The sequence below is a fragment of the Geotrypetes seraphini genome, chromosome 4, assembly GCF_902459505.1.
Source record: "Geotrypetes seraphini chromosome 4, aGeoSer1.1, whole genome shotgun sequence".
Taxonomy (NCBI): domain Eukaryota; kingdom Metazoa; phylum Chordata; class Amphibia; order Gymnophiona; family Dermophiidae; genus Geotrypetes; species Geotrypetes seraphini.
The window spans coordinates 293765355-293790729 of record NC_047087.1 but is presented as its reverse complement, the minus strand read 5'-3'; the positions used below and the strand labels follow the sequence as shown (position 1 = coordinate 293790729).

Below are 25375 nucleotides of genomic sequence, written 5' to 3'. Positions count from 1 at the left end.
TTTCTAAAATCAAGATATGCAAATCTCTCTCATGCATATTCATTAGGGCTAGCCTGAAAACCCGACTGGCCTGGTGGTCCTCCAGGACAGGGTTGGGAACCATTGTCTTAAAGGATTGGATCATACAGAGGAGGGACCAGGGAATATTCAAGATGCTTCTATGCAAAAGCAAGCCATAATTACCCAAGCTGTATAGAGAAGGATGGCCTCTTACCTACCTAGCTCTAGTCATATTCAAAATATTTTTACAAATATGACTTCCTGTCATAAATGATACAGCAAGGCTGATGACCAACGCTGAAGGTTCTTAGTGAAATCATATAGGAAATTAGTCATTACTTCTTTTAGGCATACAGTTTGATAGCAATTACAGCTTTTCAGACATCCAACAAGAAGTCAACCCGTTTCCTGGCAGGATTCTTATTTTCCTTTTTGATGAAGTCAACTGACTGTTGGGATCTTTGTCAGAAGTCTCACAATTGTACGAACGTATGCACAGAGCTTACTAAGAGAGCCGTTACAGGGCCAATACCATAGTTCAGGTCATCTTTGCAATGCAGGGGGACTCAAGTTTGAAAGCACCCAACCATCAGTGCGGTTCTTCCCTGCACACCTAAGACCCAAAGGGAAGAAGCTGTCATCTATCTGGCAATCACTGACATCCAGAAAAGCAGTGCTGGTGGCACAAAGAAGGCACCCTACCAGTCCTCAGGCTGGTGACAGAGCTAGTTAAGCACACTGTCTGGGAAGAAGTGGCAGGGACTGCCAACAAATAAAACAGGGAAATAGGAAAACACCTGGCTTAGGCTGATGCCTCTTTCCCTTTGGTGCAGTATTGCTCCCTGGTCTAAGCACTGCACATTAGGAATTGCTACTGGTGTAAGTTTTGGGGAATCCAATTGCAATTGTACAGATCAAGTGACCTGTAACAGCTTTTCTCAACCCAGTCCTCAGGACACACCTAACCAATCAGGTTTTCAGGATCCACATAATGAATATGCATGACATACTGAGTGACCCTGGGCAAGTCATTCAATCCTCTGTTGCCCCAGGTTCATTAGATAGATTGTGAGCCCACTGGGACAAAAAAGGAAAATGCTTGAATACCTGATTGATAGGCGGTATATAAGTACCTAAACAAATAAATAAATATTTTCATACCCTACCACTGGCTAAGTATGTCCCAAGGACTAGATCGAGAATCCCTGGCTAAGGCAATATGAATAAATTGTTTTCTGGAACATCGGCAATGAGACCACAGATCAGAAATGCAAATAGGCAGGGACCTTCTCACAAAATCAGATCGTTATGAAAATCTTGAGTTGTGCATTAAACTGCTCATATCTGGAGTGAACTTAAGTTAAACATTCTCCTTAGTCTTTGATCTCATACACCCATAAAAAGATGGATTAAATCTCTTGCTTTGAAATCAAGTCAGTATGCAGTGCTGCCCGATTCACTTCGATGTATCGGTTCGTTTCCTTAAAAAATTGGACTCACCGATTCAGTGAGTCCTGATCATTTAGAAGAGGGGGAAAAATATTGCAGATTCTTGGCAGAGGTGCAAAATTACCTTTTGTTACTCTGTAGCTATATGAGGAAGGAGTTTATTGTGGGCCCAGTAGTGTCTCCTCCGGGTCTCCTAAAGCAGCAGCAGCGGTGAACAGGCTGCTCCTCACCTGCCCACCAGGGCCTTCCCTCTGCCACATGACTGATGACATCACTGATAATGCAGCAAAGGGAAGCCCTGGTGGGCAAGCCGCCAGCAGCCTGTTCACCGCTGCAGGTGTTTTAATTTAGGAGACCCAAAGTTGAGGTCTGACAGGGAAGGGGAGGCGGGGTTGATCCGGAAATGCTGCACAGGAGGATGAAATTCCCTTTTCCTATGCAGAAGCTCACTGCGCCGGCTGTGTTAGTATCAAATCTCGCTGTGTCACGGTATCAGCAGCAATTTCCACATGCTGCCTGCCGCTGACCCAGAAGTTTCTTGGCGACATTGGGATAGAAAATGAATTAAATAAGAGTGCAGCAGGGAAGAGATAGGGAGATGTCAGGCTACAAGGGTGGGGAGGAGATGCTGGGCTATAAGGGTAGAGGAAGGAAGATGCTAAGGGGGAGGAGAAGGTGGCAAGGAAATGGATAAGGAGAGATATAACAGAGGGTAGAAATATGATAATGGAGGTACACTGAAGATGAAAGGCAATGGAGGGCTGAGGAAGGAATGAGATAGGGAATGGTAGAGAAGATGGAAATTTGACAGGTAGCTGAAAAGTGCAAAGAGGAGAAGGGCAAGAAAGAGGCAGAAAAAAGCTACTCATATAAAGGAATAACATAGTAGATGACGGTAGATAAAGACCTAAATGGTCCATGCAATCTGCCCAACCTGATTCAATTTAAATTTTTAAAATTCTTTTTTTCTTAGCTATTTCTGGGCAAGAATCCAAAGCTCTGCCCGGTACTATTCTTAGGTTCCAACTGCTGAAGTCTCCAGCCCATCCTCCCCCAAACGGCCATATACAGACACAGACCGTGCAAGTCTGCCCAGTGCTGCCCTTAGTTCTTCAATATTTGCTATTATTTTCTGATTCTAGATCCTCTGTGTTCATCCCACGCTTTTTTGAACTCCGTCACCATTTTCCTCTCCACCACCTCTCTCGGGAGCGCATTCCATAAAGAAGAATTTCCTTATATTGCTCTTGAGTCTCCAACCCCTCAGCCTCAAATGATGTCCTCTGGTTTTACCATTTTCCTTTCTCTGGTGCCTAAATCTGACGGAGAATCATGGCTAACGGTGCCTAAGATCTCTCTTCCCCTAACCATGCCTACTTTAAACTTAGGCATTGTTAGGTGCCATGCTTAGATTTGAATCCAGCGCCTAGCTTCATAGGTGCCTCCTTTTTTCTTTTTTTTTAATATTTTTATTGAAAAAATTTTGTATATTACAAACATACACTCCAAACAAAACAACAGTAGAAAGTCAACATATATCTGAGGCAGATGTAGTGAGGGAATAGACAAGACAGAGTAGAAAAGACAGGAAAGACAGGAAAAGCAGAAAAACGAAAACTGGGACCAACATGATGGAAAAATAAAACATCCAGACAACAAAGGTAGAAAAAAAACATTTTATATTAACTGTTTAAATAGAATATGGATAATTAGCAAAAATACTGTTTAAATTTTGACAAATAAACTTGCAGAATTTCCTAATTTTGTGCACAGAATTTTGAATTATTTTGCATAGAATTCTGCCAGGAGTAAAAAAGAGGTAGAAAGGGGTGAGAGGGAGAAATCTTGCATATGGTGGAGGGGAGGGAGACATGCATGGTTAAGAGAGAGATAGATAAATGTTGGACAAAGGGTCTAGGGCAGGGAGAGATGGTGCATGGGGAGAAAGAAATGTTGCACTTGATAATGGAGAGGAGAAAGGGAAAGATGCTTCTTGGAGAATAGAGAGGTTTGGCCCAGGGCACAAGTCAGGGAGAGATAGTAGACAGTGGGAAAGAAACAGAAATGTTGGATATGGCAGTAGAAGAGAAAGTATAGAAACAAAAGATGAATGGTGAGCACGGGGAAAGAAGAAAACATCAAATAGGCAAGAGACCCTGGTAGGCAAGTTAACAGAAGACAGAAACCAGAGCCTGGGACCAACATGATTTGAATAATATGGCTAGACAACAAAAAACAATTTAATTTTCTATTTTGCGATTACAATGTGACAGATTTGAACTGTGTATCCTGCCAGAGCTGGTGTTAGTGAGCGTGAGCTAAGACATAACAGAGAGAGGAAAAGTCTTTTGTTTACACCACAGCACTTGTATGGGGTTGGAAAGGGCAAAAAAAGGGGGGGGGGGGTGAAGAGGTTACAAAAATAAACCCACCAGGCTGATATAAAAAAACGCACGCCTGATTGGGCGGTGAATCGAATCAAAAGATCAATTCAATAAGCCAAATTGAATCACAAAAACCTTCCCTGAAAATCGGGAAGCACTAGTATGCAGCAACCAACCTACCTGATCAAACTAAAAATTAACATGAAGCCAAAAAATATCAGGCAGCCTATAACCAAGAATATGCCAGGAGAGAAAAGTTTTTCAAGAGAGGGGTCTCTCCATCTATACACCAGAGTTGTGGCTCATTTCCACAGATTTAAACTAAACAAAAAGCAGTTACTTACCGTAACAGGTGTTATCCAGGGACAGCAGGCATATATTCTCACATGTGGGTGACGTCATCTACGGAGCCCCAGCACGGACAGCTTTTCAAGCAAACTTGAAGTTTCAAGTTTGCTATGCTGCACCACGCATGTGCATGCCTTCTTGCCCACTAGAGGGCGCATCCCCACCTCGTGGTCCTCAGTTCCATATCCAGCAAAGAAGCCATCCCCGGGGAGGAGGGTGGTTTGTGAGAATATATGCCTGCTGTCCCTGGATAACACCTGTTACGGTAAGTAACTGTGCTTTATCCCAGGACAAGCAGGCATGATATTCTCACATGTGGGTGACCTCCAAGCCAACCAAAAAAGGGCAGGTGGGAGGATGGCAATTTAGGAAAACAGATTTCGCAAAACTGACTGGCCAAACCGGCCGTCACTCCTGGATAACGTATCCAGACAGTAGTGGGAGGTGAAAGTATGAACCGAAGACCAAGTGGCAGCCTTGCAGATGTCCTCCATCGGAGTAGACCGGAGGAAAGCAACAGAAGCTGCCATCGCTCGGACCTTATGTCCCGTAACCCGACCATGCAGCTCGAGACCAGCCTGAGCGTAACAAAAAGAAATACAAGCAGCCAACCAGTTGGACAAGGTGCGCTTGGAAACAGGGCGTCCCAACCGATTAGGATCAAAGGACAAAAATAATTGAGGAACCTTCCGATGAGACTTGGTGCGTTGAAGATAAAAAGCCAACGCCCTCTTACAGTCAAGCGTGTGAAGCGCCGCCTCCCCAGGATGAGAGTGGGGCTTCGGGAAGAACACTGGACTGATTGAGGTGGAAATCAGACACAACCTTAGGTAAAAATTTAGGATGGGTGCGAAGAACCACCTTGTCATGATGGAACACAGTAACGGGCGGGTCCGCAACCAAAGCTTGCAGCTCACTAATCTGACGAGCCGACGTGAGCGCAAGTAAAAAGATCACCTTCCAAGTGAGAAACTTAAGAAGAGACTTGTCAATAGGCTCAAAAGGAGGTTTCATCAGCTGAGCCAAGACCACATTAAGATCCCAAACCACAGGAGGAGGTTTCAGAGGAGGATTAACATTCACTAAACCCCTCATGAAACGAACCACCAGAGGATGAAGAGAGAGAACGTCCCTCGAGATGCCGATGGAAAGCAGCAATAGCACTGAGATGCACCCGAATGGAAGTCGTCTTTAGCCCAGACTTGGACAAATGCAACAAATATTCCAGAACCGAGGACACCGGAACCGAACTCGGATCCAGATGGTGCGAGGAACACCAGAATTTTTTTTTAAGTTCAAATGTTTTTATTGATTATAATAGAAAACAATATCAGATGGAAAGATGTACATATAGTCACAGTTATCTCTTGAACAACCCAGACATGCGTGTGCATATAATTGTATACATAAAAATATTTCTTACAGTGCTCCATTAATATGTGTATCACATGTGACATGCATATAACAAAAACACAAAAGGTCAATCTGAGCAATAATCTAGTAAAGGTTTCCATATATCATAATATCTATACAGTAAATGAGATCTTTCAGCATTAATTTTCTCATATTTACCAGTGAGACAAAGGGCATTCCACCACATGTGAAAATCAACTTTAGTTAAATCTTTCCAGCAATATAATATCGTTTGCAGGGCTAGTGCTATCATTATGGTGAATAAACGTTCTGAATGTGTAGGTAAGGGAGTTGATAATGTTTGACTCATACCTACAAGTGTGGCAAGTGACATTGTTTCATGAATCTGAAGAACCTCACAGATAGTATTCCAAACTCGTTCCCAGAAAGACTGAACTTGTGGACAAAAGAAAAGTAAATGTTCTAAGGAACCCTCACATGTCTCACAAGACCAGCATTTGGGAGACTTTTTTGAATCAATTTTATAAGATAATAGTGGGGTCCATACAGCTCTGTGTAGCACAAAGAAGATAGATTGTAAAAGTGAAGCAGAGTGAATGGATTTAAAGAAGATTTTCCAGAGTTCCTCCCAGTCAATAGCATCAGAAGGAAGACTAAGCTTATAATTCCATTTCTGTTCTAATTCTGCAGAACCATGAAAAGCCATCATCTGTAAGTGCTTATACCATATTGACGCAGTGAGCACTTGCCCAGCATTCCTATGCATAAAATCACGCAACCCAGAGTCAGCGTTGCAATTAAGGATCGTAGGTAAGGAATCACGAATACAATGTACAAGTTGAAGCCATCTATAATGTTGATTGGCAGGAAGTCCTTTATTCTCCACAAGTGTAGTAAACGGCGTCCAATTAGTTAAGGTCATGAGGTCTTGTACAGTTCAGATTTCACATTCTTGCCATTCTTTCCAGGATATGATTGAGTTTTGAATTTTAAAGCGATCATTTCTCCAGAGAGGAATCAGTGTCGACATCTCCCATCTACTCTTAAAAGTTGAATCAAGGTTATGAATGGTTGATTTATAGGCCTGAAGTATAGGATCTGTGATGTCTTTTTTAGATAGAAGCAGACCCGGTAGGAACTGTACCCATTGTTCACCGTACAATGCTCGTTCAATCAGTATCCATGTTGGAGGGTTGGGATCTCTAACCATGAGATAGTGCCCCAACGACCATTGTCGCATGATGAATGCGTTATGGTAATGTGAGAATGACGGGAAATTGACCCCACCAGATTTACGTGGAGCTTTCAGTTTGCTTAAAGCAATACGAGGCTGCTTAGAATTCCACAAGAACTTCGTGAGAATAGAGTCCACCTGTTTGTAAAAGTGAGATGGCAGCTGAAACGGTAGCATGTACAGTATGTAATTAATTTTGGGAGTCATCATCATCTTAATGGTTTCAAGTCTCCCCCACCAGGTCAAGGTCAATGGGGACCATTTGGTTGTTAGTGATTTAATGGTGTCAATGAGATATTCACAATTTAGTTGTATAGATTCTGATATAGTGGGACCAAAAAGAACCCCTAAATATTTCATAGAGGATGGGGAGAGGAACACCAGAATGAAAATCTGGTCCACTTCTGGGAATAACAAAGCCGAGTCGAGACCTTGTGCGAGGCTTCCAACACCTCCCTGACCGACTGAGAAACAGAAACCGAAGTCAGGGGGAAAGGAACCAAGCCGTCAGATGTAATGACTGAAGATTGGGATGCAACAGCGAACCCCGACTCTGAGACAGCAGAGAGGGAAAAACAGGCAGAAGTAGAGGCTCCCTGGCACTGAGTTGAAGGAGCAGGGAGAACCAGTGCTGACGAGGCCAACGTGGCGCAATGAGAATCATAGTGGCTCTGGATGACTTGAGATGAACCAACGTCCTCAAGATCAGAGGAAAAGGAGGAAACGCATAAAGGAACCTCCCTCCCCAGTCGAGAAGGAAGGCATCGGCCTCGAGACGGTCCTGGGAGTAAATCCGAGAACAATAGAGGGGCAGTTTGTGAGTCTCCGGGGAGGCAAACAGATCCACCTGAGGAGTCCCCCAGCGGTTGAAGACCTCTCGCAGAACTCGGGAGTTGAGCGACCACTCGTGCGGCTGGAGAAGACGACTGAGTTTGTCGGCCAGACAATTCTTCTCTCCCTGAATGTAAACCGCCCGCAGGAAGATGTTATGGGAGACCGCCCATTCCCAAAGGCGCAAGGCTTCCCGGCACAGGGACCAAGAGCCCGTCCCCCCTTGCTTGTTTACATAATACATTGCCACTTGGTTGTCCGTCCGTACCAGGACTACCTGATTGCGCAGCAGATGGCAGAACGCTCGAGCTGCCAGAAAAATGGCGCGAAGCTCCAACACATTGATGTGATAAAGACGGTCCTCCGCAGACCATAGACCTTGAGTCCGCAGACCATCGAGGTGAGCCCCCCAAGCGTACTCCGAAGAGTCCGTGGTCAGAACTTTGCGATGCGGAGGGACGAGAAAGAGCAAACCCCCGGAAAGATTGGAAGAGTTGGTCCACCAACGGAGCGAGCGTCTCAAGGAAGGAGTCACTGTTACAGGAAGGGAGAGCGGGTCTCGATCCTGACGCCACTGGGAGGCCAAGGTCCACTGAGGGAGTCTCAGATGCAATCGGGCAAACGGTGTGACATGAACCGTCGATGCCATGTGGCCGAGTAGAATCATCAGCCGGTGTGCTGAGACGGAGCGCTGCAGCGAAATCTGACGGCACAGTCGAAGCAGAGCCTCCAGCCTCGAAGAGGGAAGGAACGCACGAAGGCGAACCGTGTCCAGCACGGCCCCGATAAACTGAAGGGATTGAGCAGGGCACAGCTGCGATTTGGGAAAATTCACCTCGAACTCCAGACGTTGAAGGAAGATGATAGTCTGTCGGGTCGCTGAGATAACCCCCTCCCGGGATGATGCCTTGATCAGCCAATCGTCCAGGTAGGGGGAAGACCTGCAGCCCCTGAGATCTCAGGACAGCCGCGACTACCACCATACACTTCGTGAAGACTCGAGGAGACGAGGCCAGCCCGAAGGGGAGGACACGATACTGAAGGTGCAACTCCCCCACCTGGAACCGTAAAAACTTGCGGAAAGCAGGATGCACCGGAACATGAGTATACGCTTCCTTCAAGTCTAGGGAGCACATCCAGTCCCCCTCCTCCAACAGAGGGTAGAGAACCGGAAGCGACAACATACGGAACTTATCCCGGACCAGGAACTTGTTGAGCTTCCGGAGTTCCAAAATGGGGCATAAGTCCCCGGTCTTCTTTGGGACCAAAAAGTAACGGGAGTAGAACCCCCGCCCCCGTTGGTTTGGGGGGACCGGCTCCACCGCCCGAAGGCTCAACAAGGCCCTGGCTTCCGAGAGTAGAAGAGGAAGCTGGGTTCGGTTGCAAAGAGATGCCCCCGGCGTGGCCGAGAAGTTTAGCGAGTAACCCTCGGAGACGAGACGGAGCACCCAAGCGTCTGACGTGATCATAGTCCAGGCCGAATGAAAGGCCCGCAGCCGGCCCCCGATGGGCAGGGGGTCCGGGGAGAGTGCGGAGGGGGCCCGCCCCCATCCGCTCATCACGTCAAAAAGACGGCGCCGGCTTAGACGCCCCTTGCGTCTGAGGTTTCGGCTGGGCCCCTCTGCCCTGCTGCGATGGGCGCCTGGGCGGAGGCCTCGAGAATGCTGGTGTAGACTTTTGAAGGTATCGCCGCGGTGGAGGTCTAAATGGCTTCTGCGGCGTTACCCGTGGTTTAGGACGGACCAAGGAGGCGATGGAGCACTCGTGTTCTGACAGGCGTTTGGTCGCCGCCTCCAAGGACTCATCAAACAATTCCGATCTGACACATGGCAGATTGGCTAGGCGCTCCTGCAAGTTCGGGTCCATATCCACCGTTCGGAGCCATGCGAAACGGCGCATCGCTACTGCAAAGGCGGAGACTCTGGAGGCCAACTCAAATGCGTCGTAAACCGCATGAAAGAGGTATAGGCGCAGCTGTGACAAGTTGGCCATAAATTTACCAAAGTCCCCTTATGGGAATCCGGCATGACCCCATGATAACGGGGTAATGCCTTCACCATCTGCCTCAGATAAGATGAAAACGTGAAAGCATAATTAAGGACCCTGGCCGCCATCATGGAATTGGAATAGAGGCAGCGACCAAACTTGTACAAATTCCGCCCTTCCCACCCGGGAGGGACCGCAGCGGAGACCCTAGAAGGCTGGGACTTCTTTAACGCCGACTCCACCAGCAACCACTGGTGAGACAGTTGCGCTTTCTCGAAGCCCTTACATGGGATGGTACGGCACTTCGACTCCATTTTAGATGGAACCGCTGTGACTGTAAGAGGGGAGTCCAAGTTCCTCAGGAAGGTCTGATGGAGGACTTTATTAAGAGGCAGACGAGGGGTCTCCCTCGGGGGAGAAGGTAAATCCTGCTCCTCCAAAAACTCCTTGGTGTATTGTGAACCAGACACCAGATCCAAGTCCAAGGCCCTCCCCATATCCAGTAGGAGTCTCTCGACAACCCTCCCTCGGAGGAACGGAACAACCTCGGATTATCGAGGCGGAGCTCCGAGACACGTAGAGTCTCAGCCCCAGTCGGCGAGGAGCGACCGCACCTCCAAGGAGACCCGCGAGAACGCTTGGGCTTCCTCGGCCGGCGCTTCGCCCAAGGCCGACCCGAGGGCGAGGAGCCCCGGGAGGACCTCGACGAGGAAGAAGTGGAAGAGATCCTCCGAACTCTCCACACCTTGTCCCGAGGCCGCACACTCCGTTCCGGCTGGTCGACCGAGGTCGAGGGCAAGGTCGGGGTCGAGGCCGGAGCCACCCCGGGGGCCGAAGTCGAGGGCACCGAGACCGAGGCCGCCGAAGCCGGGGCACTCGGGGCCGAAGCCGGCTGCAGGTGCGCTAAGGCGCCGGACAGCTCCGAGGTAATGAGGGCACGGAGCAAGTCCTGAAAAGCCGGCACCGCCATCATGGCTGGTAGATCCGGGGCCGGCGGGTGCTCCCTCGAGGGCGACCTCAGTCTCGAGTATTCCCGCGGGGCACCCGACTTCGACGCTCGGGGCGGGGCAGAGGACGACCCACCCGCCCCCGTCGAGGATCCCGAGGATGGCTTTTCGAAGGTGGAGCTGAGGAAGGAAGAGAGGACTTACCCCCCGTCGACTTCGAAGTCGAGGCCGTCGGCTTCGAGGAAGCAGGATGTCTCGGCGAGGCCGAGGGAGTCGAGGCCGAGGTCAAGGCCGGGGCCGACGTCGAGGCCTGCTCCGCGGGGTCGACAGCAAAGAGCTCCGCCATTCTGGCACGACGGCGGCGGAGAGCTCTTTGCTGAAAAGTCGAGCACCTGGGACAGGAATCGGTGGGGTGCTCGGGACCCAGGCAAAGTAAGCACCACCGGTGGGGATCGGTGAGAGAAAGTAGCCGATCGCACCGGGTGCACTTTTTAAAGCCCGTCAAAGGACGGGACATGAAATCGAAAAATGGCCGGGAACGGAACGAGGTCCCGCGGCCGCGGCTACCGGGAGCCCCCGGAGCCGAACGAAAAATCTTTTTTTTTTTTCGACGATTAACAAACACACGAACGAATAAAAAAATAAAGCAAGCACAGCGACCAAGAAAAACGACTCAGACGCGGTGTCAGAAAGCAAAAAAAGAGAGAGCACAAATTCCACAGGGCTTCTGGCTCCGCGGAAAAAAACTTACTGAGGACCACGAGGTGGGGATGCGCCCTCTAGTGGGCAAGAAGGCATGCACATGCGTGGTGCAGCATAGCAAACTTGAAACTTCAATCAAGTTTGCTTGAAAAGCTGTCCGCGCTGGGGCTCCGTAGATGACGTCACCCACATGTGAGAATATCATGCCTGCTTGTCCTGGGATAACCTTCATTCCTATTGTTCTTCCTATTAATGTTTTCTTTCCTAGACTTTATTGTAGTTCTTCTCTCTCATTTGTTTGTCATGTCTATGTATTTGTTGTATATGTCTGTGTTTTAATTTTTGTATTCCCCCCCTTTTATTATTATATTATCGCCTAGAATCCAGGATAGGCGATCAATCAAATTTTAAATAACTTGAGAATTTCAATATATTATTTTGAAAAATGTATCAACATATCATATATACTCGAATATAAGTCGATCTGAACATAAGTAGAGACCCCCTTTTTCCACAAAAAAGGAGGAAAAAAAATTGTTGACTCGAATATAAGTCAGGTGGCTTAATATCCAAGTATCCTGCCCCATCAAGCTCTGCACCCAGCCCCCTTCCTTCCTCCCCTTTCAGGCTCTGCCCCAGCCCCCTTCCTTCCTCCCCTATCAAGCTCTGCACCCAGCACCCTTCCCTCTCCCTTGTCAGACTCTGCACCCTCCCTCCCTGCCCTAGCCTCATAGGTACCTCAACTGGTGATCCGCGGTGGAAGTGCAGCTGGCAGGAGCGAACTTTCCAAGTTCCTGCCCTGCTGCTATCTGGCTGCCTGAGTTTCTTCGGCCGCTGAGCAACATGAGCAGAAGCGCGATTTTGCACTGCTGCTTGGAACTGAGACATCCTTACTGGCTCCGCGAATTCTCGTGATCGCCAGATGAGGTACCTATGAGGCTAGGGCAGGGAGGGAGGCAGGGGCAGAGTCTGGCGGCGACCTGAAAAAAAAAAATTCTGGAAGGGGGCATTGACCCAAATATAAACTGGGACACCCATTTTTGGGCCAACTCTTTGGCCCAAAAGTCTCGGTTTATATTCAAGTATATACGGTAACTATTTAAACATGCTCAAAGAAATAACCTTAGATCCTCCGATTACATGACTAATCACAGCAAACAAAGACTTTCAGTATATCTGGGATAAAGTTGTTAATTGATCAAAAGACCACTCTCTAAATATATCCCAAAAAGGTAAGCATGCATTTTGATAACTGAGAAATAAAGTTTATTTCTCTAGATTGAAAGTGCTCTCTTAGAATTGAAATATTTTTCAGAACAGCATCAAAAGTCAAAGTTGAAGGCAACCTGCATCACAAATTCTTTCATCTTCTTAACAGGGTGAGTAACCAAACTCAATATGATCTTCAACAAAATCTCCACAAATGTTTATTCTAAGAAAGCTCTCTGAAGCCCAACAATGCACTTTATTTCTCAGCTGTCAAGGTAAGCACTTTCCTTTTTTTAATACATCGACAGGTCTTTTTACATAACTTGTTATCCCAATCATACTAAAAGGGGTTTGTATGTGTGCAATAATCAATCAAATGTGATGTCTACCCTACAGTGTTCAGGCAAGTCCAAATATGAAAATGATCCTTAAATATATGCCTATTAATAAATACCCATGTTCAAATTATTTAAACTTAATCCACATCTAATTATTTGCACTAAATAAAATAAATTTTTATAAAATAGAGTATAAATACAGAATATTTTATATTTAATACTTATACTAAGATTCTTAATGAAAGTACACAAATAAATTACATTTTTTAATATCAAAAACACCACCGCTCTCAAACTATCCCCCTGTTTTACAAAGGTGCGCCAAGCGTTTAGCTTGCGATAACCGCTAACGCGTCCATAGACTAACATGCACATGTTAGCGTTTAGCGTGTGCTAAAAAGCATAGTGCACCTTAGTAAAAGGAGCCCTATGTAGAGAGCGAAGAACTGAAACCCTCAAACACGGCTCAAGTAGTTGTATCTTTTATTGAATGCTGACACCATTGTGAAAAACCACTAGTCATCACCAAATGTGATCATCAAGCTTAAGACCGACACCAATATAAAGTAATGAGGTCTTTTCCAAACTACTACACATCATCAAATGTGATAAACTAAAAACTGATGCTGATACAAAGTACCGTATATACTAGAATATAAACTGGGATTTTTGGGCCAAAAAATGGGGGTCCCGGTTTATATTCGAGCCAATACACCGCCCGTTCCAAAATTTTTGCAGGCCACCGCCAACATTCAACCTGCCGCACTCCCTGTCCTATACTCGGGCTCATACCTCTACTGATGATCGTTGGTGGAGGTGCAGCAGGCAGGAGCGAACTTTCCAAGTTCCAGCCCCACTGTTAACTGGCAACAGTGTCTTTGGCCGCTGAGAAGCACAAGCAGGCGCGTGATTTTGCGCTGCTGCTCAGTGCTGAGCGGCTTCCTTAATGGTTCCCACAAGAATTCACGGGAACCATTAAGGAAGCCACTCAGCAATGAGCAACAGCGCGAAATCACACACCTGCTCGTGCTTCTTCTCAGCGGCCAAAGACACTGTAGCCAGTTAACAGCAGGGCAGGAATTTGGAAAGTTCACTCCTGCCCACTGCACCTCCACCGATGATCATCAGTAGAGGTATGAGCCTGAATCTAGGACAGGGAGGGTGGCAGGGTTTACGGCGGCGGCAGCAAGGTGCAGAGGCTGGGAGGTAGGGAGGGTGCAGAGTCTGATGGGGGAGGGAAGGAAGGATGCTAGGTGCAGAGTCTGACAGGGATGGGGGGAAGGAAGGAAATGGGCTGGGTTCAATGCCTGACAGGGGAGGGAGGGAAGAAAGGAGGCTGGGTGTAATGCCTGACAAGGGAGGGAGGGAAGGGTGCTGGGTGCAGTGCCTGGCAGAAAGGGAGCTGGGTGCAGAGCACTAGAATATTAAGCCGCCTGACATATTCGAGTCAACCATTTTTCCTCCTTTTTGGGGGGAAAAAGGGGTCTCAACTTATATTCGGAACGACTTATATTCAAGTATATACAGTAATAAAAGGTCTCTCCAAACAAGCCTTACCAGAATCCGTTGAATCATTAAAAACAGAAACTGTGAAAATAAATGATGCATATTAATGGTATATGTGCAATTTTAATATTCACAGAATACATTATAAAATGTATTTTAAATATGCTGTTGATTTTATAATCATGGATGCAATGATTAAATGGCATGATATGTACAGTTATAATATTTATTAATGATACATAATAAAATCATTATTTTAAAAGTGCTGTTTATTTTATATTTATTGGTGTACATGAAGATTTAATATTTTATACATTGTCAATTTGTGAATTGTTCCAGACCTCTGAAGCAGGCCATTGGCTGAAACATCAGCAGTGTCAGGACTCCATAAATAAAGAATATTTAGCCCAGTTCAGTAGGCCTGTGTACTGTTTGCAATTTACTTGTGTTTGTGTACTTACTGATTCCTTTCTTGGTGGTGTCACTCTACTGCAGGGGTGTCAATGAATAGAAATGAGATCTATTTGCCTCCATTGCTTTCATTGAATGATAATAGATTTCATGCATATTCATTGGGGAAATCCCGAAAACCCGACTGGATTGTGGCCCTCGAGGAGGGACTTTGACACCCCTGCTCTACTGTGCTCATCATGTGTGGGTGTGGGGCAGGCGGCTAAGGTAACTCCTACAAGCAAACTTTTTTCTCTAGTGTAGAGAGCCAAGAATTTTTAAGCAGTTATGTTTAAATTTTTCAAAATATTTTTGAAGTAATTAACATAGGTAATGTTTACTTTAAGCTTATTCTTTTTTTTTTTTACTTTTGGATTTAATTTGACTATATAAAATTAATATGAAGAGGAAAATTATTTTATTTGAATGGACGCCAGAGAAAGTAGATCAACTGGTTAAAGTTACCTGAAACCCCTTAGTCAAAGGGAGGGTTGAACAATAAAAAAGAAGTTTGTTAATCCCTTGCTTTAAAACATTTGTTATAATTTAGTTTATAATATGACTGCAGATCTAACACATTAGCGCAATCAACATGTTATATTTTTAATCACAATTAAAGGAATCAGCAGCAGGCTGAATCTAATGGGCCTAGAGACAGCCAGTTAAGAGAGCTTCATGCAACTGCTTGTTTCTGGGTCTGGGAGATCCAGCCATAGGCTACCCTGCCTCTTTCCTCATGAAGCCCTTGGTCCCAACTAGCTCCCATAGGATGGAGACTAAGAGCTGCATCACCGACACCATAAGGCAGCCTAATAAAGGTCTTGAGTATCTGTGTATGCTCAAGGCCAGCCAGCTTCCATCCTCTCCAAAACAGGAAGTTCATTGGGGGCAGGTGTCAGCCTTGAGCATGCACAGATGCTGAAGGCCTCACACCATGAATGTCGGTGATGCAGCTCCTAGTCACTGCCCTACAGCTGCTTAGATGCCAATTCCTGCAGCCTTTCTCCATCCCTGAGCTGCCCAGCATAGAGGACTTGCTCCAGGGAAACCCCAGACCGCTGAAGTTGACTGCCTGATCCACTCCTGCAAACAGGTGAATCCTTTGGAATTAAAAACACACACACACAACCCCCCCCTCCATACATACATACATACACACACACACACACACACACAAAAAAAAATACAAAGATAAAAAGTCAGAGGAAGAGATAGGGCACAGGAGAGAGCAGACGATGCTTATTGAATATACAGGCAACTTTTTTATATGGGATGGAATACAGAAGGGAGATGGTGCCCATAAAGGGGAGGGGGAAGAAAGAGGGAGAGGCAGAAATAAGATGCTGGCAAACATTTTTAAATCATGAGATCAATCATGATTACATATTTTAACTGTAATTAATTGCATGATTTAAAAATTTTAATCTTCCTGCAGCCCTAGTTTATAAGTATGAACATTAAGTAATATTCACTTTTTTTTATTTCATTCTTATAGAGATTATCGCTTTTTTTCCGAATGCTTACAGTCAATCTCTTGTAAGGGGTCCAAAGATCCCTATCAAATTCCTATACAAACTTCACCCTGACCCATCTGAAATGTGAACACAGCACAACTATCTAGCTTGTAGAAGAATTTGAACAACAGGATGTGGTCCTACTCTTATTCAAAAAGTCAAACACACCAAAAAATCCAATACTTAAGAAAGGAGATTTAGGAACACCTAGAGAGGAAGCCAGAAAGAAAAACAAACAGATAAGCTACTGCTGAGCATTCTGACCAGTTCTGCTACTTCAAGGAAGTGACCTAAGTGTTAGATTTACTGGAATTAACAGTAACCTCTAATCTGAAATGCTCCAGCTGTCTTTACTGTTTCTATTGACACAGTCAAGAGCCCAAAATCAAATCCAATAAACACACTGGAAAGGTGAAGGCACAAATGGAGTTTTAAGCTCTTGGGGAAAATAAGTTTTTACAATTAACACTCTGTTGCACAAGATATACAAGCTGCTTTTTTTGGTGGGGGGGGACAGTCACAAGATAAACAGCAGATTTCTCAATATTTTATTGCGTCAAGCAATATATCTCAAAACTACTTCAGCCTAGAAAAGGAGATGGTTACTTTTCTAGCTCATTTTCCCTTCTAGAGCAACGGCAAAAGAATTCAACTAAATTTATCCTGACCTTTCACCCTAACTAAAACCAGAAAAGATTTACAGCAAAGGCATTCCAGGACCATTCTTCCTTACAAATCTGCTCCTGCAATTGTTTCTGAGCACAGGCCAGCCATTCTTGCCTAGTCAACAAACCTAGAACAAAATGGTCCTGGAGGAGCAGCAAATAACCACTAAACTATGCAAATTAGCAGTGTTTCTAGGCCAAATGAATGCAAAATACTATATCTGCTAACATAGCAGATGATGGCAGATAAAGACCCGGATGGTCCATCCAGTCTGCCCAACCTGATTCAATTTAATTTTTTTCTAAATGCTCATTGGATATTCAATGAAACAGGTTGTTCTGAGCTCTACAAGCAGATTTCCCAAAAGAATGGGATAAGCTGCACAGAGCAGCCTCACTAGTTTTCACAGTACACTTGCTGGAAAGGTATGGGAGGCCTTGGCAATAAATTAAGAATACTGTAAGTCTTCTATGAACAGAAAAAAAAGCCTTGAATATCCTACAAGTTGGTAGTTTACATCAGCACTGTAAAAAAAGATAAAAATTACACATGTTTTGGGCAGAGGAACAGGAAGGGGGGGTTGAGAGATCATGTGGAAAATATGGGTGTTGGTGCAAGTTTAGTTTACACCAGAAAGGGGCACAAAAATCAAACAACGAAGGAGACCAGATGGTGCTCAATCCTATTTATTAAATAAACTCGACAGTCTCCATGCCATCCATTCTTCGAGGGGGGGGGTGTCAGTTTTTTATTGCAATACTTGGACATCTGGATTGATACGCCATTGGTTTTATTATTCGATACCAAGACTTCTGAGGCTCTTTGGGCCGAAACACGATCGTGCCAAGTCTGTTTAATAAATAAGATTGAGCACCATCTGTCTCCGTTTGTTTTTGTGCAAATTTAGTTTATAAATTCACAATCTACCCAAAAATGTGTTGTTTTTTTTAAATTTAAAAACCTTAACTGGACAGACAGCAAGGCAGATACTCTGTTTGTAGCACTGTAAATGATGGCAATGTCTTTGCCTACCCTTGACCTAGCAGTGTTTTCCAAGCTAGGTGGCATGAAGTATTCAACAACTTTAATTGCTGCATGTGTACCACAATTTAAATAACACTTAGAATAAAATTTGCTTTTTTGTGAGAAGGAGAGGAGAGGAAAATTACCCAGGAAGGCTGCATTCTGCTGGCCTGATGATTGGAATCAAAGTATTGAAAATCTGGTTTACAGCTGATCGTGCTGTGTAGGCAGAGTTTGCAGTCTCAAAAGGGAGCTACCAGATGTTTTCTAGCAGAGTCTGCTGGTTGCCATTGCACAGCCTGATTCTAAAGCACTGAAGAGCGATTTCTCGATCTGTTTCTCAAATGTTTTAAATTGTAACCCTCTTCCTTTGTAATAGTTGAAACCCCTCCAATGCTCCAGAGATAACATGAACATTAGCATGAACATAAATTTAAAACAACAGTGGCAGAAGCACCAGCTGATCTATAATCCATATGCTGAGCCTGGATTAACGACTGGGAGCTTAACAGATTACATAATTCTAAAAAAAATAAAAATATCTTACCAGTCGCTTTTTTGCTGGAAGTCTGACTTCCAGCATAGGTAAACATACAGCACCTGCACAGAAATGCCAAGTATAGCATACTAGGCCTCAAACAAAAACCCGCCCAGTTTACCAACATAAGAATTGCCATAGTGGGACAGACCGACGGCTGTTTCCAACAATGGCCAACCTAGGTCCCAAGTACCTAGCTACATCCCAAGTAGTAAAATGGATTTTATACTGCTTATCCTAGAAATAAGCAATGGATTTCCCAAAGCCACCTCAATAGTGGCCTACGGACTTCTCTTTTAGGAAATTATCCAAGCCCTTTTAAATCTCATTTAGCTAACTGATTTCACCACATTCTCCATCAACAATTACTACTTAGTAGCTTTATCTTATACCCCCTAGTCCTAGTATTTTTTGAAAGAGTGAACAAGCGATTCACATCTACCCTTTCTATCATATCACCCCCTGCGCATTCTCTTCTCCAAGCTGAAGAGCCCTAGCCACTTTAGCCTCTCCTCATCCATTTATTCTATAATAAAATACTCATTCTTTCACTGTTAAAATATTGATTCCATCTGGTTTTAAACACATTGAAGGTAATTAGATGAGGGTATAACTTCTTGGGTGATGACAGGTAGAAAACATGAAGCAGGCACATAGGGCCCGATTGTATAAACAGAGCCTAACTTGTAGGTGCTGCTCCACCCTTTATAGCAGGGGTAGGGAACTCCGGTCCTCGAGAGCCATATTCCAGTCGGGTTTTCAGGATTTCCCCAATGAATATGCATGAGATCTATTTGCATGCACTGCTTTCAATGCATATTCATTGAGGAAATCCTGAAAATCCGACTGGAATACGGTTCTCGAGGACCAGAGTTCCCTACCCCTGTTTTACAGAATCATGCCTAGCAGCGCCTAAACAAACTTAGGCGTCACTAGACATTGTAATTAGGCACCAGTAAATTAGGCCAGGTAAAACCTAATATACCAGCATCTACCTCTAGGACACCTAGCAACATCCAAGTAACCCCTAACCATGCCAGGTAGGCATCATGCAGATATCCAGGTGCAAACTAAATTAGCAATTAAAAAATTGCTGTTTAATGGGTTTTTAATGGTGTGGTCAAATCCAATGCCATCTAACCCATTAACAAACAAGCGGCAGGCAAATTTTAGTTAGGCATCGCTCAGCATCCATGATTATGGTACCTAGCAGCGCAGTTTATAGAATTAGGCCTGCAGTGGCTATATATCTCCCAACAAGGCTGCAAATCTTCATGGCATTTATTGCAGAGGTTGTGACCGGGACTAACATGGCAATGGTATTAAGGTAGGCCAAGACATCCGTAGCAAAGAAATTCAAGTCAGTGTAATAGTAGTCAAGCTCATCCAGATGCAATGAACATTTAATCATTCTCTTATCTAGGACTCCATCCAGAGCCTACAAAATTGGGGCTGCTCCTTGGAGAAACTGGTGACAGCTGAGAAGCTATTACAGGACAAAGACTAGCATATAACCTTTCAACAGGCCACTGAGGCATAGTCTGAATATAACTGATTTTGAATTTTACTATCTCAGTATAGTAAGAACAAAACCACCATCTTTTGAAAACAAGCACATTGCCTCTGGGAGCTTTTACACTGTTACAATCAACAAGGGGCCCTCTAAAGCACAAGTTTCTGAAAATAGTTATAAACCTACAGTTTTTAACCCTCCTTTCCCTCTGGCGGTGAGAGGTGGCTCCAGCGTGACACACCTAACTTCCAATGCAATACTGAAATTCTTCCCAGCACATCTCAAAGCTCCACAGTCCTGGGGGTGGTGATGGATGGCAGTGTGAGAGAGACTACAAAGTTTCAAAATGATTAAACTCCCAAGCAATCTGATGAGTGATATGAGTTTTTCCATTAAGACATTCTAACTTTTATCTTTCATTACTCACATTTTGTCAAGGACAATGGCAGCTTATGCCCAGGTGTCCATCCAGTAAGACAGATATTAGGTATCATGTATTCTGAGTAACAGCAAAGAAAAAAAAGCAGCAGAAAATGACGTATGGCACTTATCTAGTTTAATTTTAGTACATGACAGCAAGAAAAAACAATACTTACTCTTATTTCATTTCTTCGAATCTCTACATCACAGACTGAATGTCCCTGATGGGCCCCACTATAGTAGCAGCAGAACTGGCATACTGCCACCTGCTCTGCTTCACAGTGGTACAGTCTGTAAGCATTGTGTTGTGGGCAGCTCCATGCCCTCACATCTTCAGCCTCTACCAGGAGGTGCCCACGAGCTGTAGAAGGCTGTTGCAGGTGAGTCTGTACATGGGACTGGCAGCAGGGGGCTTCACATCGGAGGCAGATCTTCTGGGCAGGCAGAGGCGGACCCCTTCTACAGAATACACAGTGCAAGACAGAGGGAGCCTTTTCCACGCTAAGGGAATTGAACTTTTCTACAATATTTGTGAGCTTCAAGTTCTTCTCTAGGTTAGGTTTCTGATTATAAGCCTGATTGCACTCAGGACAACGTACTAGCCCAGTTTCTTTAGCCCAGGCCTCGCCTATACAGCCCCTGCAGAAGTTGTGCTTACATGGGAGTTGAACAGGTTCCACAAAGACATGCAGGCAGATGGGGCAAATAAGCTCTTCCTCAAAACAGTTTTTCCAGTTCTCAGCCATTTTTATTAGTCTTTCCAAACTTTTGTACTTGAGATATATGCAGATATTTAAGATGTCTCCCAACAAAATAGTTTAAAAATGTAATCCTAAATCTCAGTAACCCTAAAAATAAAGCTGAAAAAGAGAGGGGAGATCAGTAGATGGTTTTATGCTAAGTGATGTGAAGGGGAAAAAAAGGCAGCTTTCTGGTTCAAAACCACAGTTTTAACCACTGCATCCTCCGATTCCAGATAAAGAAATCAAAACCTACCCAAGGCTGGTGGCGAAAATGCAAAAAACAAAACAAAAAATCTGTCCTGATTCCACATAAACCTCTGCAGTTTGGGATTTCAGCATACACTGACGTAAGTTTCACTGTTCAAAATGCAGCTTCTGTACCCTTTTTCAATTTCCATCAAGACCAGACTTCCTCTTCCTCCCAGCGCCTTCTCTCAATGAGGGAGAAATCATTTGCCTCGGAAAATAATCAGAGCGCTCAGATCCAGTGGATAGCAAAAAAGGGTTTCTTTATGAAAGCTGAATAGTGCTCACAGATTTAATTGAAAGAGGGGGAAAAACGAGTTCTCCTTCCGTTGCTTCACAATGTGCTCTGGACACAGTTCTGTAAAACAGGTCCGTCACTCAGATCAAATTCCAGCCCTGAGCAAAAAAAAAAAAAGTCCTCCCACTCCTTCCTTGTTTCGCAAATAGGAAGAAAAAAAAAAGCAAATGAAGGGGGGGGGAGAGAAGCTCCTTCAAAACACTATTGGTCGTAAAAACCTTGAAAGTATGTTGTGGTTTCTAAAACGCAGGAAAACAAGAAAAGAAACCCCAAATCCTCAGCACCTCTCTTCTGCTCCACTGATAGCAAAGCAAGCATTCCTCGTTGATAAAGAAATTTCTCGGCTGCTGATCAGAGAACCCTTCGTCCCGACATGAAAGAAAGCTCTTTCTGCATTTAGGACCAGCCTGCAAAGTGGCGAGAGGCTGAGAGGGAGTCGAAACCCCACCACAGAAACGTATAATTCCAGCAGATCTAGTCACTCAGCCATTTTGAGTCTCCGCTGGATTTAGCAAACAAAAAATGTGCTTATACGCGTATCCATATATGTGTATTAAAATATAGATTTAATTTAAAAAAAAAAACAAACCCATAAAATGCCAACACCCACCCCAAGAATTATGTGTCTCTCTTTTCTTTTATGAGCTCAGTCTCAGCTCAATGAAGGGAAACTTCAAACTGAGCACGCAGCTGCTGTGGCTTTCCTTTTTTTTTTTGGCCTTTTATCATCAGATCAGAAAAAAATGCAACACTCTCATCGCAGCCGCCTTCAGCCATCTTGGTTTTTTTAATCCATTTTTTCGTTTAAAAAAAACAGAGATCGGTTCCTTTTCCCCCCCTTCCCGTTCCAATAAAAACACATCTGACAGATAACGACTGGTGCCTCCCGGTCCGCTTCGTTCAACAGTCCAGTAACCAAACCAGGTTTCTTCCCCCCCACACTCCCCAGTTTAAGCAGCGCACTGGAACTTTACACTATCTTTCCCATGAGAAAAAAAAACCCCAAAATAAAGGCAAAGGTTAAAAAAAGGCCACTCCACCAGCTTGATCATAAATATAATATATTATTTCCAGATATATAAATTATTCATCTTTTAATGTTCTGAACGTTCAAGTGACGGGGAAGGAGGAAAAATTCGCCCCCCCCTCCCGAGCTGACAAAGGGGCCTGGCGCAGCCTCCTCGGCAGTTTATGGACTGGGGTGGTGGTGGTGGTGTTGGGGGGGGCTTCTGTGGAGGAGGGAGGGGGGTCCGGGTCGATCCGGCGCTCTCCTCCTGCTGGGGCGGGACGGTCAGCTACCCATCGGTCGTCCTCGCTCCGAGCACGGCTCGAGCCGACGGTTACCGGCCGCCTCTGGCTCTTAAAGGGGAAGAACGCCGGCAGTCCGCCTCCTCATCGCTTGTCACCAGCCATCTTGTTTCTTCTTTAACTCCCGTGGGAAGGAGAGAGAGAGCGCGCGCGTCAGGCTGGAGCTCCGAGGCAACGAGCGCGAGCCTCCAGCCCTTCCCCCACCGCCTCCTCTCACTGTCCCTGCTGGGGTGTGTGTGTAGGGTGGGGGGGATTGTTATTTAAGATGCTGCCCCGAACACTGGGAAGCAGTCTGGCCAAAGAACAACGAAGGTCTTACTCCCCGGCTGGCTTGGAAGACCGAGGCAACGGCACCGCCGCTACCGTCCGGCCTGACCTGCAACGCTCGACTGAATCAGACTCTGCTAGCGAATCCGGCTCCTCCCTCCTTGCAACGTCACGTAATCCCTCCCCCCCCCCCCCTCCTGACGCGCCTGCCCAGTCTCGCCTTAAAGGGGCAATGACTAGGCCTCCGGTGGCGAAAGGGCCGGTAGAGGACTTCCTTTGCTTGTGCGCGCGGTAGGGCGTGCTGCTTATGTAGCAGGAAGACGGTTGAGTGCTCTGAAAAGTCACTGCCGGTTCGTTTTTAGAACGGAAATAGAAATGTTCAATTGAAAGAAACTGCAGGAAATACTGTTAGGCTGCAGTTTAGGGCTGCAGGCATGTCCCTCTGAATCGATTTAAAGTCGTTTTTTTCAACAGCTGTTAATCGATAAAGATTCCTCAGGCTGTCTCATTAAATTGTACTGTGTAATGACAGTTTACTTGTTCTTTCATCCCCTGCTGTTATGTCATGGCCCTGTTCTATAAACACCGCCTATTAATTTAATTGAGGATAGGCTTAATCAGGCCCATATTCTCTAAGTGTGGCCTTAACTTAGGCGCCGTACCCTGACCTAAATTTCCAGCGCCTACCTTTTGGGTGATTCTTAAGGTGACCATACATCCCGTTTTCAACGAGACCATCCCGTTTTTGGACTGACCGTCCCTTTATCCTGACCCACCGCTTCAGACGCTGAAATGTCCCATTTTCAGGGTTTTGGCGCGTGGGGGTGTTAGTGGAGGGTGCCGGCAGGAGGGATTGGGTATCCCTCTTGCCAGGGATGTTCGGAGGGCTGCCAGGTGTTAGTGGGGGGTGCCGGCGGGAGGGCTTGGGCATCCCTCCTGCTGGGGATGTTAGTAGGGGGTGGGGGCGCTGGCAGGAGGGAGTGGGCATCTCTCCCACCCTTTTTAAGTTTGAATATGGGAGTTCCCTGCCATGATCAGCTGCTGTGGTCTACCTGCAAAGATAAGTGGCTGAAATGTAGCCCTGGGTTTTCTAGGCCTACGTTTCAGCAGCCTATCTTGGAGCGATTCTGTAACCGGCGCTTTTAAGGCGGCCATCGACTTGGGCGCCAGTTACAGAATCCAGCTCTCAGTGCCTATCTTTAGGCAGACTTTATAGAATCAGGGCCTATGTGTTTAAATATGTCTTATTGCAACTTTTGACAATGCAGGTATCCATTTCCAACACAGTTAGTTAAGTAAAACATCCAGCTGTAAATCCATGCACTGTAAATAAATGGCCTTTGTTTTCTGGTTGAATAAATTGGTTTCTAGTTAAATATCTATGACACAAGAACAGCTAAATAGAAAAAAAGATCATATAAAAAAAAGGCCTTGTCAAGGGCTGCTTGTCCTCCTCCTTTGATAATCATTTTTCCACCTTCTCCGGGTAACCACAATGCACATCATTCACAGATTCAACTCTGCCCTCTTTCTCAGCAAATTGGATTCCTATAAGATTTAATGTTGACATAAATGGCAGAGACCTCCACCAACTTTCCAATTACCATCCTTGGCATGGGTCCAAGATTATTTTTTCATGGTATAATTCCTCACTGTCTAGCACTGGCTTTGTATTTATGTTTATTAAATTTGATTGACTGCCTTCCATAATAAACAACAAAGTGGCTTACATGTCTCTTAAAACACACACACAAAAAATATATAAATAGAACCCCCAACACAACCATATAACCCATCACAAAGCAAAAAAAAAAAAAGTTAAACTAGGCATTTTGGTACCAGACTTCAATCCTTGGTAATAATAATAATAATGCCAACCCAGAGCCATTTGCACAGAAATAATGATAGACAGGCTTTGTGTCATACCATATCTTACACTCTATTACTAGCCAGTCCAGATTCTGGCAAATAACAAGAGAGCCAGTCCAATTTTGAATTACAGGCTAAATGTACTGAGAATAAGAGGGAATGTCATTCAGTAAAGAACTTACAACCTGGATTTGGGTCCTTGTGTTGTAAAT

The 25375-nt window shown here is 45.2% G+C and overlaps 1 protein-coding gene across 1 annotated transcript in view; it reads right to left on the bottom strand.

Moving 5' to 3' along the window:
- TRIM8 (tripartite motif containing 8) overlaps window positions 1-23447 on the bottom strand; it is a 180951-nt gene extending 157504 nt beyond the window's left edge. Inside the window, exon 1 of the mRNA XM_033940735.1 lies at window positions 20609-23447. Coding sequence (XP_033796626.1) covers window positions 20609-21178 — 570 coding nt within the window. The 5' untranslated portion in view covers window positions 21179-23447. The remainder of the gene's footprint in view (window positions 1-20608) is intronic.
- Window positions 23448-25375: the final 1928 nt, after the last annotated feature.